General features: G+C 37.7%; 2 protein-coding genes across 4 annotated transcripts in view; one reads left to right on the plus strand and one right to left on the minus strand.

Moving 5' to 3' along the window:
* The window catches only part of LOC104443046 (golgin subfamily A member 6-like protein 22), a 41,215-nt gene extending 28,647 nt beyond the window's left edge, over positions 1-12,568 (plus strand). The window contains exons 1-2 of one of the 2 annotated variants that reach the window (XM_010056412.3): positions 9,220-9,470; positions 10,724-12,568. In XM_010056412.3, coding sequence (XP_010054714.2) covers positions 9,263-9,470; positions 10,724-12,366 — 1,851 coding nt within the window. In that variant the 5' untranslated portion in view covers positions 9,220-9,262 and the 3' untranslated portion in view covers positions 12,367-12,568. Of the gene's footprint in view, positions 1-9,219; positions 9,471-10,723 lie in introns of those variants that run through there. The other variant, XM_039314302.1, reaches the window with a different exon arrangement.
* A 562-nt stretch (positions 12,569-13,130) lies between these two features.
* Positions 13,131-17,872, minus strand: LOC104443077 (beta-glucosidase BoGH3B). Of its 2 annotated transcripts, none has more exons than XM_010056438.3 (10): positions 17,781-17,872; positions 16,960-17,211; positions 16,672-16,876; positions 16,242-16,332; positions 15,977-16,122; positions 14,660-14,903; positions 14,475-14,579; positions 14,197-14,379; positions 13,903-14,107; positions 13,131-13,760 (listed from the first exon to the last, which is right to left on the minus strand). In XM_010056438.3, exons 2-10 carry the CDS (start codon positions 17,177-17,179, stop codon positions 13,273-13,275), a joined length of 1,887 nt encoding a protein of 628 aa, XP_010054740.2. In that variant the 5' UTR covers positions 17,180-17,211; positions 17,781-17,872; the 3' UTR covers positions 13,131-13,272. The 2 variants fall into 2 exon arrangements, with proteins under 2 accessions (XP_010054740.2, XP_018732057.2); XM_018876512.2 differs by lacking the exon at positions 17,781-17,872 and adding an exon at positions 17,658-17,736.
* Positions 17,873-24,785: the final 6,913 nt, after the last annotated feature.

Consider the following 24,785-nt stretch of genomic DNA (forward strand, 5'->3'; position numbering starts at 1 on the left):
TTCTATTGAGGTTTTTTTTTTTTGATCTGACTTCTATTGAGGTTGAAAGACGTGCTTTGAGCAGGTTTGTCAATGTAGACCTGCTGTGTATAAAGATTACTTACTAGGTTTAGTTCAAATGCTTTACTGTTGTTCCTTTTCAAGTGCTGAACGTATTCTCCTCTGTTTTTATCCTCTAATTTTGCAGGAGGAGCCCCATATCTATTGCAGCAGCTATTATTTACATTATCATTCAGCTCTCTGAAGAGAAGAAGTCTCCCCAAGGTTTTAGTTTCCCCAATCCTATTCAATTTAAACAACTAAAGACATATTGGTGCATATGTAAATGGCATTTGAGACAACATGTGCATATAAATAATCGAATGTTTGTGCAAATATATTACTTGCTACTGGAGTCAGCGAGGGGATGATTAGGAACTCCTCCAAGGATTTGTATCCTCACATTTTGAAGATAAATACCAAGCTGGTATGCCAAGAAAGAGGATCTAAAGAATTTCTACAGCTTTTGAGTGTGCGTAGATATACAAACAAAATCAACATTAGTTAACTTTCAGTTAGTTTTGGAAATCAGAACAATCTTGAATTTTTAATTATTGTTATAAAGAATATAGTCGTTCTTAATTCTCACTCTTTGTATTGTTGGAAGATATCTTGAAAACTTTATTATTCAAACATCAAAATGTTGTGTTCGAGTTCTTTTTGGCCCTCGACTACAGAATACCAGTGTCATACAAAATACACCGCTTTGATTTCGCATGATAATGTGGGCGAGAAGACGCAGCGTTGTTCAACTCTGATGAGATGTTGGTTTAATAAGTTATAAGTCCATCCACTTTGATCTTTTAAGCTCTCAATTCATCTAGTTAAATCTCATTAGTAGTCTCCACCTTCGACCCGTTACTTCCTTTGATTGGTCATCATAGTAAAACTCAATTTCACTAGGTATGTTTCTGTGCTTGAAGAGATAAAACTCTGCACTCTGTAGTCTTAGAGTCCCGATTTCAATTAATATGAATCTATACGAAATGATGCATAAATTAGGTAAACTATAAGCGCATTTCCATTTGTCCTCCTAAAAGCTTGGTAGAGTTTTAACAATGGCTTTTCATGGATGCTAGTATTGCTCATTTTGCAAAAAAAATCATCACTACAACCAGAAAATGAACCCTTATTGACAGAAAATTAGTGACATTTTGACGATACAATATATATGATACAAGCTTTTAGTATCATACAGAAGAACCTTCTAAAAGCTTGGGGAGATAGAACAAGGCAAGAGAAGAAAATAAAGGTAAATGCACCGGTTGACTGGAGCTAAAAGTTATGTATTGGACAGAGCCACTCAGCAACCTCTTTCTAGTTAAACGCATGCACTAACTCATCTTTATACTATTCTAGCACCTGCAACATTTGAGTAAGACGAATGTACATCAACTAACACTATAATCTCATTTTCTATAACAAAAGCTATACACAGGGCATTCCATTCCCGGTTCAATTTGTGTAATTGGTTGCTGAGTTGCATGCCAATTTCCAAACTTTCTTGTGCTTTGCTTGACTTTATGGATTCTTGGTCGTGCTTGATTGATCTGTTCAGGAGTTGCAGCAAGATATACTAATGGAGTAATTGATGTTGACTTGGAACTTAGAAGATCACTATCAGATATCAACAATGATTTTGCCATTTGTGATATACTTATATGATTATTGTTTTGTTCATGTTACTCAAGAATGATGATAGGCCTAATGTTGCAAACATTAGAGTTAGCATATAATCACGGCATTGTCTAAGGACCACACTTCGAAAACCACGAAGTGGTAAAAGTCGCAAATTTCCTTTAACAAGCGAAGATTAAGACCATGCTAATCACCCTCGCATTGACTTGTGAGGCTTTTTTAAATTTAAAAAAAAAAGACTTAATTTTTGTGTCCAATCTTGTGTATGGAAGATTACATTGGATGTTGGGCAGAATTATGGGGTTTTTATTGAATGGAGAATTATCTTATTGATGATGTAAACTTGCAATTGTAACTTCAAAAAGTAGAAACACGCGAGGAAGTTCAACCATAAACCGGAATCATCCATTATTCATGGTCTCGCTGCATTCCATGTTGTTTAAAAATGCAGAACAGCTATTACACAACTTATAAATCCAGCTAAAAAAGACCAAGAGCAACAAATAATTAATAAACAAACATATATCCGCAGTTGAAAAACTAACTTTAAAGAGGTGAAGAGGTTGCAAAATCAAAGTGATGCATAACAACTCTGTGGATGCCACGTGAATGATGTTCTGATTTTGTTAATTAATCACCAGCTCAATTCTAGAAGGCAACTTTCCCTTGAGCTGTTGCAAAGCAAATTCTCTAGGTTCCTTCAATCTTTTCATCCCATCCGGGAAATATGCTTCTTCACAGGGATTCACCACTAACTTCTCTAAAGAAATGGCATTCTCAACAAGGTAATTCACCAGTTCATGATCACAAGATCAACCATAATAGTTGTAAAATTCAACCTCCTTTAGGTACATATGGGAAGATCTAGCAACTCTTTTCAATTCTCTCTGCTTGCATAGCATATTTGACGGCCACGTCAACGGTTGACGTGAAAAAGAAGAATGCCGTATATTATTAATCACCAAAAGATATCAATGGATTGGAGAATGCTAGTGGAAGAGAGAATTTGCCAAAAAAAAAAAGTATGCATGCGTGATTGTCACATCATGTAAATACTAATCACGTGCTGTCCTAATGATGCCTAAAAGCAGAGACTTGAATAGGATTCAATAGTGGCTTGGTTTATTATATTCTATCCTCCTACATTTGTCTAATGTCTAACTAGATGGAGATTTGAATGAGGCTAAAATCCCACCTCAAACACAAAACTTCGCAAGGAGGGACATGCCTTGATCACAAGAGTGAATGGAAGTAGGCTTGCATCTCCATATCCTTGAACACTCACTTTCAATTGCTTACACTTGGCAATTTAGGCATAGATATGCCAGTTTTCCTACATGAGAGAGAGAGAGAGAGTATCAATGACAACAAAGATAGCAAAAACGACATAACCTATGAAACCTTATGAAAATCAGTCAAGGCTTTTACATCAGGTGAAATAAATAAGTCAAGTTTGAGAATCTGCAGACAAGAAAGACTCGAAAGAAAAGACAAGGCTGCATGCACAAACCCCCAGCTAGTTCCCATAATACATATCTCAGACAGAAGGGGAAGCTTGTCCAAACACATTGGAATATCCATTCCCATGATAGTGAAGGATGCAAGATTTGTGTCAAAAATCTCAACGCGTTCAAGATCGACACAACATGATACGAGCAAGTATTTCAACTTCGATGATCGGCCAGAAACTCTCAACTTATCCAAAGCAAAAGCATCGTGCAAAGTTAATCGCTCTAGAACCGAACAATTGGCAAACAATTGCTCGATGAGTTCTCCCTCTACAGTGATTCGATGCAAGGTGAGCTCTTCAAGATACCTCAAGCAAACATGCCAAGAAGGGCTAAAGGCAAAATTATTTAGACATGAAGCCCATTGTGAACACCCTACATCAGCATCCATAAGTGTCTTCCAGCCTAAGAGATATGGCAAGTGACTCGGGTCACGATCATTCATTAAATCCTCTAGAGATGCTGGGTTAAAAATCAGTTGGAGAACATTAACTCGTTTTGCCAACACAAATCTAATCTACCGATTGATGTGAGACTGATATGAAATATTCAAGTTGAAGCCTAATGCAAATCTATGTAAGTGGTATCCTTCAAAATGTGGATACAAGGCATTGTCCACCCATTCCACGTATCTCTCCCTCTCCTTTTCTGCCAACTCGGGGTTATCTTTCATCTCGTCCAACAACTCACGCCGGTCGAAGTCAAGGTTGGTGACCCGACATGCAGACAAATGCCTCCATCTTCTGGAAAGAAGACAAGTGGCTTGTGCTTCTCTAGACTTCAAAAGAGACAATATAAAGCCTATAACGTCTTCAGGCAAACGGCTGATCCGATCCTCCGTTGGGTTGAGTTTCACCAAAAGAAAAATAAAGAAAGTTAGAAATATCTGGAAATAAGACGGATGGAAGATAGGAAGGAAGCAGGAAAACTTATCAAACAAACATGAGAAACTCAAATTTCCTGTCAAGGACATTCATTTCCATTAACACAACCAAGAAAAAGCACAAAGCCGAAAGTTACCTTGTCGGCAGATTCGGCTTCAGAATCAGAGCGGAGCCTGTTTGGAGATGGAGAATCCATGGACGCTGGCATTAGTTCACCCTCCAGTACGTTTTCTCCTCTTAGCCTTCCCGATCACATCCTGCGGCTGCGTCTTCAGGTTTTAGGCAAATCTTCTAAAGCGCCCTCCGAGGGGATATCTTTTTTGAAATTCCTAATCAGCGATATCTTTTTTAACCACGGATGAGGATTCTGGCCCCAAATAAGTAAATAAATAAATAAATACCATATATGAGGATTAACATTGTGAAAATTTATATTGCACAAAAAAAAAAAAAAAAATGAAGAGAAATATGTTATCGCTAATGGCATGTCTTAAATAATTTTTATATTTTCACTTTGAAAGTTTTTCCGTATGCGATACTTGAAAATTTCAAATTTAGATTTTTAAATGAACAATGAAATATGATAATTTAATTAGTATGAGAAACGAATTTTTTTTACCTAATTTGTTTGTAATTCATGCACGCGAATCACCTTTCAATTTCGAGCCAAACCACGCATCAGATGCTTAATCCATCATTCATAGATATATAATTGTACTTTTGAAAAAAAAATAAAAAATAGGATCCGATCTCATCTTTATAGATTACCTCCAAGAAAAGGATGATTAATATCACAGCCTTCAATCAAGGGAAAACCCCTAACAAACAACGCAAGCTATTCACCAATTGCCGACGAAATTCTTGAGCATTTGTGTTTTCTTCTAAAATCAGCTTCAACTGAGATTTCCCTTCCCTGTAGAAGAGCTCATCATCTTCCGATCTGACCTCTCTCTCTCTCTCTCTCTCTCTCTCTCTCTCTCTCTCTATTTATGGAAAGGGAGGAGTCGAGATCAAAGGATCAGCAAAGCTCGGCGGACGCGGAAGCAGCGGAGGCTGTGAAGCTGTTCTTATTTCAAGCCTGCGAGTGCTCCGTCTATTTGGTACATGTTGATCATCAGAAAAGGGCATTCATACTCCCGCTTAATCTATCGAATCGCGTATTGGTTGCTGAGTAGCCTGCCAATTTGCAAACTGTTTTGCTTGACTTCTTAGTTTCTCATTAAGCCTGCAAAATTACCTGACTGAGTTGATCTGCCTGCGTTGGGATTCAATTTCTTTTTCTCCTTATGTTGTTGCTTTTAAAGAATAGATGAATCCATGAACTGACTCATCAAATTAGAGAGGAAGCTTACGGCGCGCATGACAAAATTTTTGTTTCTCGATTTTTCTGTTTCTCTATTCTCCGGAACAGGTTTGGAACATAAATTTGTTTGGTAACGCAATTTGATTTCTCTATTTCTGAAATAGATTTCTATTCCAAAATAAAGAAATTGAATAAATCGAAGCTAAAATTTTTAACTTCTCGGTTTCGAAATAGAAATCGGAAAGCGAAATCAAACTATATAAAAGAACCTTGCGCTTTCTTGCTAACTTAATTCACTCATAACCACAACCACATTGCTAATTTTCTTTTTCTTATTTTGCTTGTGTTTTTTTTTTCTTTTTTGCATTTTTTTCAATTTTTTTTTTTTTGATAACTTCTTCAGGATGAAAGGCAATCGAATGGGTCCCCAATTTTCAAAAACGACCAAAGTTCTTAAATGCTTACTTAGCTTACTTAAAAACAATAGGGTTCTTTCCTCCTAGAAAAGGCACGCACATGGCTAGTTAAAGAAAAAGTTCTTACGAAATAGATGAATAAAAAACATGCCTAGAAATTTAACCTTATTTTTTTACGAATTCAAAATTCTTGCAAAATCAAAATAATTAGATTGTTACACAATCTTGAATTTTAATTCGAAGGCAATAGATTCAAGAGAATTTCTCTCTTTGCTATGCAAGGGCCATTAAAGGTTCATTGAGCAACAATAAAGAAATTAGAGATGAGCAAGCTGGACTGATTTTATTCGAGAATCAAAATAAACTGACCTTCCCCAATTGGTTTCTAACCATTAAACGTTACGTTAAGGTAGAATTCTTATATATTCATTTACACCATTAATTTTATTTTGTTGATAATCTTGTATAATACTAGTTTTTGATAAAATGACAAGGTTGTATAAGCGTCATTGATAGCACCCATATTCATGCTTCTGCAGTACTTGTCTGAACTTATACAAGATGAGCTTGCAAACGATACATTGATCGAGGAGGGAAACCAAATAAATACGCTTAGGAAATAATTACTAATAAAATGGCAAGGGATAATAATATGTCGGAAATTCCATGAAATTGTATTTTCAACTTTTGTAATATATTAGTATTATTTTGACTATTATTTTGTATTTAAGGATTTCCTATGTTATTTTAGTATTATTTCGACTATTATTTTGTATTTGAAGATTTCCTATGTTGTTATCTAATTAATTTCTATTCCTAGAAATAGAAATTTTGTTCTATTATCAAACGGATTTATGTTTTAGAAATAAAAATTTTGAATCGTTATCAAACGGGTTTTTTTGCTCAGAAACTTGTTTGGGGAATAGAAATTAAGAAATTGATTTAGCTAGAAATCAATTTCTATTTCAGAAATTTTGTCATGCGCCTTAGAGGTCGGGTTATGGACAAGGCACGAAGGTGGTGGTGAAAGTCTGGCCCTAGCCATCCACAAATCATGAAAGTAATTTGGATTTTGATTTGGGGTTAAATACAAATGGCATGTGGACATTCCTTAAATTATGAAACGGCTTCCAACTTTGAGTTTGGTCTTGACAAATCATATTTAAATTCGAGATATCAATCTCAATAATTTGTTAGAAAAATGTATATCATGGAGATGAAATCAAAGTTGCAAAGGGGACATGACATCATTCAACAAGGCTCAGTCATTAAAATGTTAAGATCTACCAAACTTTGTTTAGCACATGGCAAGATTTTCAAATTGAGTTTTATACTTCAAATAAAACCAAGCTTCTTGTCTTCTATTATTTCATTTATATAGAAATAAAAAGGATCTTCCCTCTCATACTTGTTTGTTGAGGAAAAGTAATAATTTGTCATAAAAATCATACATTAGAAAAAAAAAATAGAAAAAAGGAAGGGCCGATGAGGGTGACAAGTAGAATTCACCTAATATCAAGAGGCCTTTAAAATAAACCACTGATGCTCTAATCCCCAGAGCAGTTGCCCACTTTGACCACCATTTTTGCTACACAAAAAATACACACACCCCACTGAAATGCAGTCATGCTGTAAGTCCGAATTTGTGTACTTTTTTTTTACAATGTGCAATTATATTTTATTAGGAATAAAATGAGAAAATGTAAATTATCTGTACATTGGCTGGTGGTTAAGATACGCGCGCGTAGTCGACGTCCACCGTTGGAAGCGCGTGGGTGTGAAACTCTTAATGCACACAAGGGAACCTAATCTTGCTACCCGACTGGGACCTTTTGTTTTTTTTATTTTTGGGTCTGCGACTGGTATTTACTAGAGATGTCAAATGGATCATTGACCCAATTATTGACCCATTTATGTTTAAATGGGTCGTTAATGGGTCAGCCTTATTTCCCAAAGCACCCATGATTGGTTTTAAAAATAAAATGACTAAAATATATAAGTCTTAAATAAGTGTACTTCGTAACCCTCTGTACTCATTTAAGACCCATTTACCAATCCATTAAAGATAACCTACAATCTAGTCTACCCTACTAGAGGTGGTAAAATTATAATTATTTTTTTATTTTCTTTTTTTATTTTTTTTTTTTCTTTCTTTCTTCTTCCTCCAGGTGGGCGCGGCCAAGCGAGAGCCTCGAGCTCGCCGGATCCGATGAGGCAAAGGGCTTGCCTCGCTAGATCTAGCGAGGGGCAAGCTCGGGCTCGCCAGTGCTTGAACTCGCCCAAATCTAGCCTCTAGCGAGCCTCGAGCTCGCCAAATCTAGCCTCTAGCAAAGCTCTAGCCTCGCTGACATCCGGTGAGGCTTGAGCCTTTGGCGAGGCTTGAGCTCACCAACGTTAGGCGAGGCTCGAGCCTCAAGCTCGCCAACATCAGCGAGCCAGGCGAGCTCGAGGCTCGCCTGTGGCCGGCCGCCGACCGTCGTCGTGGCCGGTGGCCGGCCAAAGAAGAAGAACAAAAAATAAAAAATAAAAATAAAAATTTTAATTTAAAAATAATTAAAATTCGATTTTTTAAAATAGTTATTTTAAAAATTATAATATTTATATTAAAATTAAAACGAGGTAAAATGACTTCGTTTTTTTTTCTTATCTAGTTACGTCGTCATATAAAACGGCGTCGTTTTTGGCTTATCTAATCATGTCAGTATGCAAAACAATGTCATTTTGTACTTGTCTTGTTGGAAAAACCATGTTAGGATTTTGCCTGGATTATTTCGCAAGTAGTACTTAATTGATCAATTTTGTTCTGATTTTGACACTTAATTATACATTTCCTAACTTTTGACACTTAAATAATCCCATATCAAATTTTGGCACTCTAGGGTTCGGGTGTCCGATAATTACTTCCAATCAAATATACACATGGCAAAATTTTCTTTTTCTAATAACATATGTAAACCAAAAATCAACATTTATACAAAAAATCCTATAAAATTAAAATTTACATGAAACACAATAACATATATATGTTTAATATTTTTAAAATGGTTCACATTAAATAGAATAGTTTTTAACTATGTTAGAATAATAACTTGTTGTGAGTCATAAATTCTTGAAGAAGTAGACTTTAGGACAATTTATAATTATTTATCATTTAATTTTTATGATCTAAAATAGAAGTTACTCTCATAATAAATTAAAAATTATCACGCAATCATATATCTTACTTGTGCAAACAAAAGAGATTATTATTATTTTTTTGTCGGTGACCAAAAGAGATTTTTTTAAAGAGATTAAAAAAAACTTTTCTTGTAAGTAAATATCGGCTATTTTCACTCCCAAAACAGAGATAAAAACAAGTCTTACGCGCTCGTTCTGGAACGAAAAAGACCGTCAACGTACGTGAAACCGAAACTGCTCATCGCCGTGTGGGCTGTAGTCTAGACTCAACTAGAGAACATCGAACTCTTACTTCGCATGCGGGCGAGTTTAATTTCTGTCGGTAGGCAGAATCTATCCCTCGCAGTTGCAGGCCAAGAAGGGGCGGTTCCTGCAGTTCGATATAAGCGGCAGCTCGACGCGTCCTCTGGCACCCGACCGAGGAAGCTCCACCTCACCCGACATCGTCGCGTCGCTTTCGTTTCTGGGATCGAGCAGTCCCTTTGGCTGTCGGACAAGACGCGAGGTGAGAAGCACTGCGAAACGCCTTTTGGGTTTTGGTTTTTCGTGATCATGCAACGTGATGTTGTGAACCGTTAGACATCCCTCTCTGTCTTTCAATCCGTAATTTCGGAGCGTTGAATGGTTATGGTGCGAGAGTATGGGTTTGGGGATGTATAATCATGTGAAATTGTGGGTTTTGTGATGGGCGCTGTGTTCTGCACGAGCGATCGATCGCGTTCGGCTTTGAATGATAAAAACAGCGAAGGGCGTCTCGGTTCTCGCCGAGAAGTGTTGAGTTCTTTTTGTTTTGCTGCAAGGAAGCATTGTGTCGTCCTTGTAAATGGTAGCGTTTTCATTTTCTTTCTCGTCTATTGAAAGAAGAAAAAGATCATGCGGAGGGATTGTCTTGTCAGAGTGTGATGAAAATCTTGATTGGTGTTCACTTCGATTTGGCTAGGGTAGGAATTGACAGAGACTAGAGGGAAGTTTTCATTTCTTGGAAACGATCCAGAAGTTTAACTTCTGATGCTGTAAAATTAAGTCGGCTGCAAGCACGTTTTTTGGTTTCCTTGCTTGATCCACCAGATAGAGTAAGAACACATCAATGGAATTTTTTGTGAAAATAGTTGCATTATATCGAGAACCTTAGTCAGAACTGAACTTGAATCCCTTATGTCATCCACAGCTTCTTGGGCATGTTGGATGTTTCACCATATTGACTTATATGTTATCACAAACATAATAAATAGAGCTGGTTAATTAATCATACACATCTAGCTTTTTCTTTGATTCTTCACACCTTTTTCATCGCACTTCTTGTCCATAAACTGTCGACTGCTTGTTGACCTCCAAAGGAGTCTTTCACTAGAAATCCTGCTCTCTAGGGTGCCAAGATGTTATGGAAAAAGGTGAGTGAAAGGGGGTGCTGTGAACCAAAGTGTTCGAGGTACATGGGATACACAAAAGCTTAAAAACCAGGGACAAGATGAACTATTTTATTTTTGCAACATCATAGCTTGGAGGTGAATTAAGAAATTTTGATGTAATTTGGTATAGTACAGTCAAAAAAAATTCGCTGCACACCTAGTGGCCAAGGGGCCCTGATGGCCCTCGCCAACCCCTAGGGCTGTAATTGTGCTATATAATCTTTTCTTTGGCAATGCTTGCCATGCTACCCTCTTTGCATTGTTATTTTTCACGGATATGAGGTAGAGAATTTGTCAAAAAGTATGATAAGTCATCACTGATTGTTTAATGCAATTGCTTTGTGTGTAGGTTTAGAAGACAAAGGAGGCAAAGGAAGTACTTTTCAAGTTTCAGCTAACACAGCCAACATGCAAGGAGAATCTCAATCCAGTGCATGCGAGGAAAAAGTGAAAAAGGAAGAGTTAAGAGTCAAGCTGAAGAGCAAGGCTACAGACCCAGATGATGTGCCGGAAGAGAAGACTGAGATGGAAATGGAATTAAAGACCAAAACTGTGGAGAAAATCAAGCCACATCATGAGAAAGACAAGAAGGAGAAGCTTAAAAAAGAGGATAAGGAGAAATCGAAGAAAATGGATGTGGGTGAAAGGAAGGAAAAGGACAAAGGGAGAAAGGGCAAAGAATGCGATTGTGATGACGGCGATAATGATGAAGTCAGGACAGGTGAAGAGGAAGCGAGGGAGAAAGAGAAGAAGGAGAAATGCAGTATTAATGGTGATCAAGATAAAAGAATTGAGAATGATGAGTCCCTGGAGACTAAGAAAAAGAAAGGGAATAAGAAAGAGAATAAGTATGAGAAAGGCAAGGAAAAAGAAGAGATGGATACAGAGAAACGCGGTGGGGATTCAGAGGACAGTGAAGAATATTGTAAGAGGAAGAAAAAAGAGAAACATAAGGACAAGAATGTCAAGAAGGGAAATGATGAGAACTCCAAGGAGAAAGGAGTAAAGAAGATTAGAAGTGACGACAGAGAGGAGGAGAAGAAAAAGGGAAGCGAAGAATACATAGAGATATATGAAGGGAGGGCAAATGATGAGGAGCAAAAGAAGGATATACATGGGAAAGAGAAATATAAAGGCAAGAAAAAGGATGAAAAACACAAGGAGAAAGATAAATCTAAAGGAAAAGAGGATGACGATTTGGATAAAGGAGAAAAGAATAAGAAAAAGGATAAGGAAGAGAAAGAGAAGGATAAGCACAAGAATGCAGCAGATGAGCAAAAAGGCACAAAACATGAGGAGGAAGATAAGAAGAACCTAGAAAAAATCAAGGAGAAGGAAGAGGAAAGGAAGCACAAGGATAGAGAGGATGTGGAGAAACAAGATGAAGATGAGGAACAAGTAGACTGTGAGAAAGAGCGAAAGAAGAAGGAGAAGAAAGAGAAGGAAAAGCAAAGGGGCGACTCAGATGCGGAAACAGCAGATGAAGATAAGGGGAAAGGGGAGAAGAAAGAGAAGAAGAAGAAGAAGACCAAGAAAACTGATGTAGGAAAAGAAGAGAAAGAAGAGAAGCTAAAGAAGAAAGGGAAGAAGCATGATGATGGACCGGATGATAGAAACGAAGAGGAGGAGAAAGGAGACGTTAAAAAAAAGAATCAGAAGGTTGAAGAGGGTATGACTGAAATTACTAAAAGAGAGATTGAATTATGCGAAGATGCTAACAAATCTGAAGGAGAAGGGCAAAATGAAAATCAGAAAGGTGAGGAAGTTGATAAGAAGGAAAAGGACGAGAAGGTTAAGGGTGACAAGAAAAGAAAGCTTGATGGGAAGGAGAAGATTAAAGATCTTGACAAGCTAAAACAGAAGTTGGAGAAAGTAAATAGTAAAATCGAAGCTCTTCTGGAGAAGAAGTCGGAAATCTTGAGGCAACTAAATGAGGCTGAGCACGCAGAGACGTCTACTAGTGGAGCAGCTGATGAAGTTAATGCAGCTTAGGGTGATGTGTGGACACTACTCTTTTCTGTTTGTAACTATGTCTGTTTTACTAAAGTTGTTACGTGAATAATGTACGCTTTTCTTTTCCTTGTTCTATAAATGTAACGCTCTGTGTCCTTTTTATCTTACCTATAGTGAGCCTCTTTTTATATAAATTTCCGAAGGCTATAGTTTTATGTTACTAGGCCTCAAGGGAGTGCTATATCCGTGTCTCACATATGTGCCCCTTAACTCTTATTTGTGATTCATGATTTAACTTCACTCATTATGATATGCAAATGCGTGATCATAGAGCTTCTCGGGCTAATTTGGCTGGTTAACAAATGAAATACGCGCAGGACTTGAGGAGTGTTGGAAGTATCAATTTTGGTGTAAATTTGTTTGGTTATGCAGTTGTTGGGTTGATTAGATGCTCTCTGTCGAAGCATGGTCTAACCAAATCATCATGGCGTCAGGCCTTGTATGATGTGATGTTGGAGTCTAGCTTCCTTGGCTAGTTTGAAGCTGGAATAAGAAGGTTGCTAGGTTGCGAAGGCTTTGAAGGAAGCTGCACCGGGCAAGCTGTGGAAGAAAATTCATTAGCTTATTGAGTTACTCGCCTTCTCAAATTGGTGTCTCTAACTGAAGTTGATTCACTGACTTGGTTTTGAGCATCGGCAGTTTCTAAGTCACTTGTGCACCCCTCCCGGTTAAGAAGATTAGTCATGCTACATTTTGGATTTTCTTAGACGTTCTGAATTTCCTGAAGTGAGTCGCTGCAGCTCTTAGTCGTACAAATGGTCTTATTTTACGGATGCTTAGCAGCATAGAAATTATATTCATAGCAACATAAGTTCCGCCAAATGGAAATTTCAATGATTCTTGGCGGTGCAAAAACAGTGTAAATGTCCCCATTGAATTCCTAGTTTAGTTCCTCTTAACAGGAGCGGTGGTGAGACCAAAACCAAATGGGAAGAGGGGATCGTAATGAGGATCCCCAACATTCAATGGAAGCTGATCCACGGTCTTGAACCATGTCCTAGGAAGCTTGCCTGTGAAGCCATAATCACCAAACAGAACGTCTGCAACCCCTTGGCCTTCAGTTCCTGGAAGCCAAGCAGCGACGATAGCATCCATCACTGCGACATAGGGCTGGATCACGACAGGACGACCAGAGATGATGACGACCACACACTTCACAGCTCCACATACATTCCCTATGGTGCTTGTACCTGGGTCGGCAATGGTCAAGTTTGAGCTATCGCCAAATGTCTCTGCATAAGGGTGTTCTCCCACTACTACAATGGCATAAGAGAATTTGCCAGATTTGACGGTGTCCGTGTCCGGGTTCTCCTCATAGACAACCTTGGTTTTTGGATCAACAGTGTTCTTAATGGCACTGAGAATTGTTGTACCTGGAAAAATGAACATTCGGTCTCTTAGATTCTATAGGAAGACATGATCATGAAGTTAGCAAAGTAGAGCTATTCTATGATTGAAACAATGATCAAGTTCACAGTAAATCAGGAAGAACGGAGACATTGAACTGTCGCTTACCACTAGTGAGGTTGTTGCCACTTAGTCCCTGCCATTGAATTGTCCATCCACCACACTGATACCCCAAGTTATCTGCATGGCTACCAGCAACAAGTATTTTTGGCGCTTTCTTGGGAAGAGGAAGTAATGGCGCATCAGCTCCTTCGCCATTCTTCAGGAGCACCAAGGACCTTCTGACAGCTTCCCTAGCCAATTCTCTATGCTCCTGTTTTTCAAGTTAACCATATTTGATGAGTAAGGATCAGAAATCATCCTTGACATCTAAGTGAACCAGTAGATTGATCTCGAGCAAACCTGACTTCCTAGCTGGTTCACTAGGCTGGTATCGGCCAGTGGATCCTCGAATAGGCCCATTGTGAATTTGACTCGCAGTATTCTCCTCACCGCATCATCGATTCGGCTCATGGGGATGATCTTATTATTCACCTGGAAGGTTAGCCCATCGATGAACTCCGTGAAATTCGACGGGACCATTACCTGCAACAGATCAAATCAAACTTGAGTATGGACCGATGAAAATCTCTTTAATTTCATCTCGTCTCATACAGCATAATGTATAATCAATCACCAACCATGTCAATGCCCGCACTAATTCCTGCTTGAATGGAGTAGGAATAGTTAGCATGGGGGGGAGAGGTGATCCTGTCAATACCTTCCCAATCTGATATGACAAACCCCTGCATTTTTGTCACTTTTTCAATCAATCGAATGCAAATCATGGAGTCGGAACTGAAACGGTAGTGAGACGATCTTTTACTCTGAAACGGAGCTTGTTTTTAAGGAAGCCTGTGACTAGATTGCCATTAGCATGCATCTTGACTCCATTCCAGCTAGAGTACGAAACCATGACGGTTGAGACACCCTTGATGATTGAAGTGTAGTAACCCGGCATATGGATGCCAAGCAAGCCGTGCCAATCTGTTACAGTGTTATTCTCATTGACGCCATTGGTCGTTCCGCCATCGCCAACGTAATGCTTTGAGCATGCAGCCACATTTTTCCTGTGCCAGGAAAGCGTAAAAAATGCATCAGACGTCCTTCCCAGTGCACCCAGAGAACAGAGCACGTTTATTGTACTTTTGAGAATAATTGTGCTTATTTACTGCCACATTCCAAAGTTAAACGATGTAAAACGAAAGAGAAGAGGCATCTTCCTTCAATAGTTTATTAATTTGGGAAAAAATATAGTGAGATAATATCTAACTGTATAAGCAAGACGAATGGTTTTCTCATCCAAAATCCAAAGACAGGAGCGGCGGCATAAGACATGTAATGTGTGACTTTCCTCTTACATTGCACAACTTGAACGGAACTAGAAATCATGCTTGCGGGGACTACAAAGAAAAAATTAGCTCTACCTGACAGCTTAATGAGCTTCTAGATAACCTAAATTGTTACTAAGATTCACCAGCATGACTGTATTATCCATCACCAGATTGTATTTTATCATAAGCACGATCGAGCTAGTGATCAGTTTTTCTCAGCCTTATACAGGGAAGATAGAAAGTTTGAGAAATGTACAGATATAGATTCGAATGCATCTAAAATCTGCAGATTTTGTTGAAGAGTTGGACCTTTCCCTATCCAAGTTGAGCGCCAACTACCGAGTCAAAGATTGAAAATGGGGTCAGGCCGATCATTAAATTAATCTTTTCGTGCTCTTCGTGCCGTGACGATGAATGGTATGATGACTTTCGTTTTTGTTCGCACGCTCCGCCCGAATATTTTAAGCGAACACATGGTCCATGACAGCAAAATCCTAACCAGAAAAGTCCAATCATGTTGCTTTATTGGACCACAAACATCGTGCGCATTCATCGTCTAGAAAGCACTCCTAGTTTCCCATCAGAAAAATCCCTCTCTTTTTTCCACAAACGCGTCAGCCCATCCAGGATTTCGTCTGACAAGTCAGTTCAAGTCGCAGAATTTGACTAAGTGCCCGTGTTCCATGCTGACCCCCAATTTGAACGACAAACAAAGAAGTTGCGACCGCAGTTATGGTTTAATCAAACAGGACGTGCAAAATGAAGATACGTGCTCTATACTGCAAAGAAGATCTCTGGAGTTTGCTTACTTTCCGGCGACGTAGGGGACACCCTTCCGAGAACCAGCAGGAAGATCACCTTGCAATCCGGGGATAATCTCGGTCATGGCCTGAACGATCTTGGGATCTTCGCTGTAGCTCTCGTAGCACCGACCCCATCGCGGATCCCTGCAGACCTGTAAACACGTAAATGCCGATAAGGTTGAAGACGAGACCGGTTTATCTGGCTCTACGCGTCCTTTTTACAATTTTATCGAATGTATCCAAAGAGACAAGCAGAGCCGCGCCCTCTCACCGCAATACAGGGCGCAAAAACATAGGGAATCCCTGTGGCTCTCACTTCCAGTGCGGTCGCAGCTCCGATCCTCTTGACTAGCGCAGGATCCCTATTGGGTGAAGACGGAATTAAGCCATTAGCTAATGATCGCATCAGATGATGTTTTTTTCTGGTCAACACATCAATAATTGGAGAAGCCGAGCACTCATGACGAATATTTTGCTTTTAGCAAACATTGCAGAATTGACCAAACCTTTCTGGCTGCTATCTGTCCTTATCGTAGCTGTTCAGCCACTACCGATCAGCAAAGCTATTCTACAGTCATCTCAATTGAAATCCCACTTTCGGCTTTTCAAAATTTCATTTCATAGTTTGATAGCTCGGTCATGTAATCAATCAAAACTCGACCGAGACGGAAGACCGCAGTCCCAACACGTTTTCAACTTGCCTGGTGGCTCCAAGACCGACATTGTGAGGAAATATCGTCGCCCTGTACACGTTGTTATGGCCGTGGACCGCGTCAATCCCATAAATCATGGGGATGCCGAGCCGGGTAGACAAGGAACCGTTCTGGAAATCGTTCACCATGTCGATCCAAGTCTCCGCAGAGGCCTGCGGAGCTGGGACGCTCCCTCCTCCGCTCAATACGCTCCCTAGTACAATTACCCCATGCCTTAGTAAACATTTAAATCGTTCGATCCTAGCTCAACGGATCGTCGTGTCGTGTCGCACTCACCGATGTAGTACTTTTTCATGACTTCGAAGGACGCGACGCTGCGTTCGATCTGCGTCATCTGGCCTATCTTCTCCTCCAGACTCATACGGCTCAGCAGGTCGTTGATGCGGGTGTTCAGCGGCTGCTTCGGATCTTTGTACTTCAGGTACTCCGCTCTCGTCACGCCGGAGAAACAACAGAGAACTAGAATCCCCACCATAAAGATGGGAGCTCTCGCCATTTTTTCCACTATCTTCCCGGAGCGTCCTCTGTCTGAAAAACAGAGCTCAAATTGATCCAAATTCGAAAACATGCTTACGGAAAACCGAATGCATAACAACAAACAAGAAGCAAATGAATCGCAGAGTTGAACAGAAGTCATTGCCGACGCTGAAAACTCATAAAAATCGAGCAGCGACTAACTTAGTCGCTGCAACTTCGTTGTCAGATTGATCAAATACCGAGGACAGAAAATGAATTCATCGAAACAGAGGCACCCCACGAGCAGCATTAACTGCACCTACGGAGCCTCGGAAAAGAGGAATCAACGACGCTCCATCAACTCATCAATCAGCCACGATAAAGGCTCACGTGGTGAACTAGCTAAACGCGACTACACTGTCGTCCTCGAGCTCGGGCAGTATCAAACCAAAACCCATCTTCGTCGGACCGACCAAAATGACAAAAACCATCTCTCCCTCTCTCTCTCTGCAACTCACCACTCGAGCCTAATTCTAGCGAGATCGAGAACAGAGGCGAGAGCAGTTCAGGGCAGGCGCGCATTTGGCTCGAGAGAATCGAGAAGAGCGTGAACGAGAGAGAGAGTGTCACTGACGACTTACAGAGACTGCGAAGGAAGGAAAAGGATCACCTCCGACAGCGAGAGAGAGATCTGCTACGGCGAAGATGAGCAAAAGGCTGAATTTATAGATATTTTTCCCTCGTTCGAATATTATTAATTAATATTATTAATATCTCGGCGTAATATATGGGATGGAAATGGAATTTATGCTCGGATGATTTTAACTTTTTCCTTTTACAAACTTGTCCGGATAAAAAAAAAAATCTTGTCCGGATGATTTAGGAATAATAAATAAATTTCTTTTTAGTCTTTGTAAAAGTGGTGAGGCTTTGAAATAAAGTCAAGCACAATGACGCGACCCAAATTTGAGAGACATACAAAACTTAAATCTTTTAATGTAATTTTTGCAGTCGTTTCCTTTTTCTGGTTCCTTCTTCCTTTTCTCTTCTGCGCCCTGATAGACGTTAAGGGGCAAAAAAAAAAAGACTTGGTGTTGAGAAAAAGGTTTTGGAAAAGCTTTGATTAGTAGGAATATAAAGAAAACCAGAGTGCCTAAATTACATATATAACGGTATGCTATACTGACACGTGTCGAGGGAGTACCGTTTGGCGATTAAAAAATTTTCATTGGATTCGTATCGATGATGATTAATGAATTTTTTAATAATAGAATGGTGATTAGTGCAACGATATGCTTTAAAATTACTCCTAAAAACCTCACATAAGTTGTGGAATGTTCAGATTTAGTCATACGTAATTATTTCACATCATTGGTGACCCCGAATATTTGAAATTGGCAAGGTTATTGTCACAATAATTCACGAATAAAGAAAAAAAAAACGGTGTTATATTGGTCTTTCTCTAAGTGTGTTTTGTTTTACCGTCCTTTAGAGCAATTTCATTCAGACAAATTCATAAAATAAAAATAAAGTGATAAGAATTTAATGAATATCAATCAAGGGAGCGGTAAAAGTTATTTTACTAGATTAAAAAGGATATAATGCTTACGCATCTGAATTGTCGAACTTAATGAGACCCATATGGGATCCACAAATTCCACCGATTTAGATATGCTGAGTCTACAAGATCATAGCGTATCAAATAATTTTTTCTAGAATATATCCGTTTGGCATCATCAATCAAAATTGTCAAGTTGACCCGGATGGAAGAGGAAAATTAGGAAATGGTTAGCTAATAATATACACGTCAGCAAAGATAAAGCCGAATCCATATCCTTTCTTGCCGTCAGACAGCCAAATCCTCTTTCCTTTAGAGAGGAGTGCTTAAGTCGAATTGTCGCACGACCTCGAGTGGATGACGATATCCTCTTGTCTCTTTGGTCGGAGCGAAGCATTCAGTTCCAAAAATTGGGTTGGATATGGACGGCGAGATCAAGAAATTCTCTATTCGTATAACATTTCAAACGTTGATTCAGAAAAAGGTAAGTGGGAATAGACAAGATTATATTCATGAAAGTCATTGAATCGACTGAGGATTGAAAATTGTCATCATATTTTAGATCACATCATATTTTGCACGATTTTTAGTATCTAAAGTACCTTGCTGTCAGCGAAAATTCGCCTAAAAAATATGCATCTTGCTCCTCAACGTAAGGTATTTCCAAAACCATTCCATGTCGCCCTCGACTCTTGGATTCCCCTATTAATTTTCGCACCGGATCATGGTTAGTCTAGACATTTGTTCTTCCGTAGCCGTGGGAGGGCGGAAGGAATCTCTGAAGTACTCTGATATATGGCACCCCACTTCTTTTCCGGCTGCTTTACACATGGTCACTAATATTTACTGTAATGTTGTAATTAAATTTTACAACATGTTATGATATTGTTACACTTAATTGCAACAACACGTCGTAAAATTGTATGGTGCACCTATGGAGCCACAAAAGTGTCCCAAGGAGTAGAGAACCAGAGGAAGGGAAAATAGGGAAAATTTGGGGATAGATATGAAATAGCTCATGTGTGTCTAATTTGGGACAATGAGGACTTTTTGAATAAGTTGAGTCGTTTAGTGATTTGAGGAATATGGTTGTATTGCCCTTAGACGGTTGCTTATTGTTAAAGATAATTAGGAATTTCTTTAGGATATAATATCCTATGCTAGAGATATCTTGATGATTTTATTGGTTATCCGTACCTCTCAAGATTGCTTACATTTTGCATGTACATTGCACATACATCTCCATTTGATTGTATATAATATTAATTTTGATATAATGTTAGAATTACTATCTAATATAGCCTATAAATAGGCCGATATATTTATCATTAACATATATAATGAAATATATAGAAAATTCCATAATTTCATCTTACATTTTATTATTCTCAACTTAGTATTAAAGCCATCGTTTCAAAAAAAAAAAAAAAAAAAACTAAGAGCAGTGGATGCATATAAAACCTAAGAGCATTTTGACAATATTTACCCAAGTATCTCTTTCGTGTTTGATCAAGCGTCATGGTAATCGACGCATCGGCTAGTCGAATTTTTCTTTTTTGCGGAGGTGACTTTTTTTTCCACGCCAACTAGAGTACGAAACCATGTAGGTCGATACACCTTGATGATTGAAGCGTAATAACTGGGCATATGGATGCTAAGCAAGCCGTGCCAATCTATTACAGTGTTATTCTCATTGATGCCATTGGTCGATCCATTATCACCAACGCAATGCTTTGCACATGCAGCCACATCTTTCCTGTGCCAGGAATGCATAAAAAATGCATCAGACCTTTATCCCAGTGAACCCAGAGAACAGAGCATGTTTCTCGTACTTCTTTGTTAAACAAAAGAGAAGAGGCATCTTCTTTCAATAGTTTATTTATTTGGGAAAAAATTGGGTTGGAGATTAACGGCGAGATCAAGAAATTCTCCATTTGTATAACTTTTCAAACGTGGGTTCAGTAAAAGCCAAGAGGGGATCGACAAAATTACCTTCATAAAAGTCATTGGATCGGCTAAGGATCAAGGACTGTCACCTTTCAAATCACATAATATCTGGTATGATTTAGCGTCTAAAGTATGTTATCATCTGCTAAAGTTCGTGTCGAAACTATATACATCTTGCTCCTCGAGGCAGGGTATTTCCAAAACTCTTTCAGGTCGCCCTGTGATTTTTGGATTCTTTCCGGCTGCTTTACATGTGGTCACTAATATTTGTCGTGAGTCGTATGCCTGAAGAGCAGAGGACCAGGAAAGGGAAAACTTGGGATATTTATTACTCATGCATCTGTCTACTTTGGGACGACGAGCGCTTCTTGAAAATGTTAGTTGTTCAGTGATTTGAGGAGTATAATTGTATCGCCTTAAAGGGTGTATTGCTTATTATTAGAGATAATTAGGGATTTCTCTAGAGCAATTTCTAATATTAGAGATATATCAATAAACTTATTGATTATCCATATTTCTCAAAATTACACGTATATTGCAAAAACATCTCCCTTTGATTATGCATATCTTGATCGAGATATTATCTTAAAATAATTATTTATATTTTTCATTTATAATTTTATATATATAATGTATATATGTAGAAAATTTTACAATTCTCTCTTTCACTCTATTATTCTCAACATAAAAATGACTTATGACATGACCAAAATGACCAACAAATAGAAAGAAAGTCAAATTATTTTTTTTACTGTTTTGCTGGTTTTGGATCTCACAACGAAATATCTTTCATAAAATGTTATATTTTGATTTTTATTAAAGAAGACTCAGATTATGTGATAACTTTGGACAAAGAGGTCAAATGCGAACGAGACCATACACCATACAATCCCAAATCTAAAGAAGTTGTAAATTTGACATAAGCTTAATACCATTTGTAATCAATGTCAAAACCTAATTAATAATGTCATCTAAACCTACTTTAACACAATAATGAAAGCCTATTAAAATTAAAGCAGTTTATACAATATCAAAGATGTTTCAGCAACGCTAGATATTAACAAAATGCTTAGAAAGCACTGCTCTCTACTAAATTCGAGAACACAATGTTGGAATCCAATTAACAACGCTAGGCAATAAGGATAATACTTAGTAGACAATGCTTTTAGATGGATATAAGAACACAATGTCGGAATCTAATTGATGACACTAGACAATTGTAACAAACCTTAGCACACCTTGCTCCTAGATGAGTTTGAGGACACAATATCAAAATCTAATCGATAATACTAGACAATGATAACATCACCTAGCTAACACTGCTCCTACATGAGTTTAAGAACACAACGTCAGAATCTAATTGACGACACTAGACAATAGGTCAACATTAGAATCTAATCAATAGCACTGCGAGGGATATAGATACTCACCGGAATTGAATTTACAACGGGAATCTTAAGTTACAACTAAGTTAGACTAAGTAAGGATAAAAGCAAGATAAAATAATTTTGTGTATTGCTCAGGCGCTCTTTGTTGGATTTCTTGCGGTATTTATAGGCCAATTTGGTGACGTTGACTATTTTCTTTTCAAGAGTCACTCCACGTTCTATATTGAACCGCCTTATCCATATTTGATTTCTAATTTGTTCGACAACAATCTCATGGCTTGTCCAATAAGGATTAACTACCCCTCTTGAGTTTGGCACCCCTTTAATTGTTCCCACCTAATTTCACCATCAATATTGTGCCTTCAATACGTGCCAACTATCTACGTCATCATTGAATTATATGTCTTTGCTTAAGGGTTATGCTGATGTAAATTACAGTCCACATACGGCAACAGGGACGATTTTAGTAAGGGTATTTTTGGGTATCAACCGTTACTAAAAATTGCCAAATGATGTATCTACCCAGATTTTTATGTCAGCATATTTCAGCCTCAACTTTTTGCACACAAGTTTCAATATAGTACTTATTTTTCATAAGATTAACAATATATATAATGAATAAAGAAATAATTAAAAGTGGTGTAGATAATATTTATCGAATTCCAACAAAGCTCTCATATTAAACTGAAAACATCTCATCCTTCAAGATTCTTTCTAAAATAAGACAAATCACACAATTGCATCTTCCTTTCTTCTTAACGATCTCTCATCTAGAATTAAAATAAAGAGTGTTAATGGAGCCTTCTTTTTTTTTCTTTTTTTTTTTTTTTTATCATCTTATTGTAGACTCTAGTTTCTTGGATTAATACTATGAAATACTCCAATACCTATGACATATTTATCACAAATTAATTTTTTGACCATCGAAAATGTCAAACCGGTACACCTGTAAGAAATTTACTCTCTGTTAATTTACATTAAATTTTACTCTCAAATTACTAAGTTGGATGATATATAGTAATTGACAAATGTAGAGTTTGAGGTTTTACCCTCTATTTGTCATGTGTACTAGTTTGTAATTTTTTGCGATCAATTTAATGGAAATCAATGAATGGTAAATTTATCATAAATGTACAAAATTGGCTTTTATGTGGTTAAAAAAAATAATTTTGAATAAATCTTGTTACAAGTGTACCAATTTAAAGTTTTTTTTTACATTAACACTAGTTTCTTCTAGTAATATTTAGATTACTTTAATGTAATGGAAGGCTTGTTTCAGGGGCAAAAAAAGAGAGTCTAAGCCCTTCTTTTTCCTCCCAAATTAGACCTCTTTGAAAAGTAATTCTCGAAGTATACTTTCAAAATGATTCCTGACCGCCATCAATTCCTAATCCTAATTTCACTTCTCTCCTAAAATCAATGAAGTATTTTCCAACACGTTAGACAATCTTTATTTTTATTGAATTAATCTATCATTAATAATTAAAATTAGAGAAGAAGTTGTGCACACTCAACCACTAAAATAATAATTAAGTTTCCACCCTTCCTTCATGGAAAAGGAGAGGAGTGGGTTTTGAAGTCCCAACTTCTCATGCGGGTTGAGTGCAAACGATTTAATTTTAGGTGTGGTTTCAACTCCCACGCCCGCATAGAGGCAGGACAAAAGTCTCATGAGAGTAGGAGAAGGAGTAGAGTGCGACCGACCAAAAAAAAAAGACACACTTAAATGAATCTGTAGATTTGTTATCCTACAAGTTCAATCACGAGGACGAAATGAAAGTTGAAATCATCCATAAGGTAAAACCTTAGAACAATTAGAAACATAAGAGAGTTACAACACTTTAGAAATTTGGGAGTTTGTCCAATAGGTTATAAATTTATTGTGCAAATATCAATTTAGTCATAAATTTTCCAATTGTCAATTTAAACCTATGTCTTTACATGAAATTCCAATGTAATTAGTGTGGTGATACTCGGCGGTGTGTCACGTGAGACGGCCAACAATGACTCTAATATCATGTCAATAATTTTCAATGAAAATTTATTGGAATAATTACATTGGAATTTCACAAAAAAAAAAAATTAGGACTAAATTAACAAAATTAAAAGTTGAGGATTGAATTGGCATCTATACATTAACTTAAGGACTAATTAAATAATTTTCTTAATGGAAAAATATCCTTTGCTACGAGGCGGAGTTCTCTTCCGGACCCGCTTGGAGCTTCATTTTGTACGCTTCCAAAGAATCGTTATTCCCTTTACTCCAAGCATTCGTTACTAGTTTTTTTTTTTTTCCAATCTTTTCCAATGTTGATGTATTTCCATTTCGTTTATTCTCCATTCTGCCTTTCAATTAAAAAAAGACCTCATATACAAGTAAATAATAAATGTTATGAATGGTTCCAAACTTCTAGATTCTTACGGTTCTCTTTCATCCGCTCAGAATTCGTTAATTGAGTAATTCTCAAACATGACGCGATGTAAAGAAGTCTGATCTTAAAATTAAAAAAAATAAAAAATTCAAAGAGAGATGTGAAAGAGACCCATTTCTTGAAAATAATTGTTCACTAGTATCTAACGTTTTCATTCACGATCATGTAGGTCCAATTCGATAAACTCCAATGGACATAGAAGTCGTACATTCACTCTTCATGAGGCTACATATGGCAACTTAATATGTGTCATTCGAATTGCCCCATCAGAGCAATACAACAACTTAGCTTATTATAAACGATGAATCAGTTTGGTCGGAT

The sequence above is a fragment of the Eucalyptus grandis genome, chromosome 1 (genome assembly GCF_016545825.1).
Source record: "Eucalyptus grandis isolate ANBG69807.140 chromosome 1, ASM1654582v1, whole genome shotgun sequence".
Taxonomy (NCBI): Eukaryota; Viridiplantae; Streptophyta; class Magnoliopsida; order Myrtales; family Myrtaceae; genus Eucalyptus; species Eucalyptus grandis.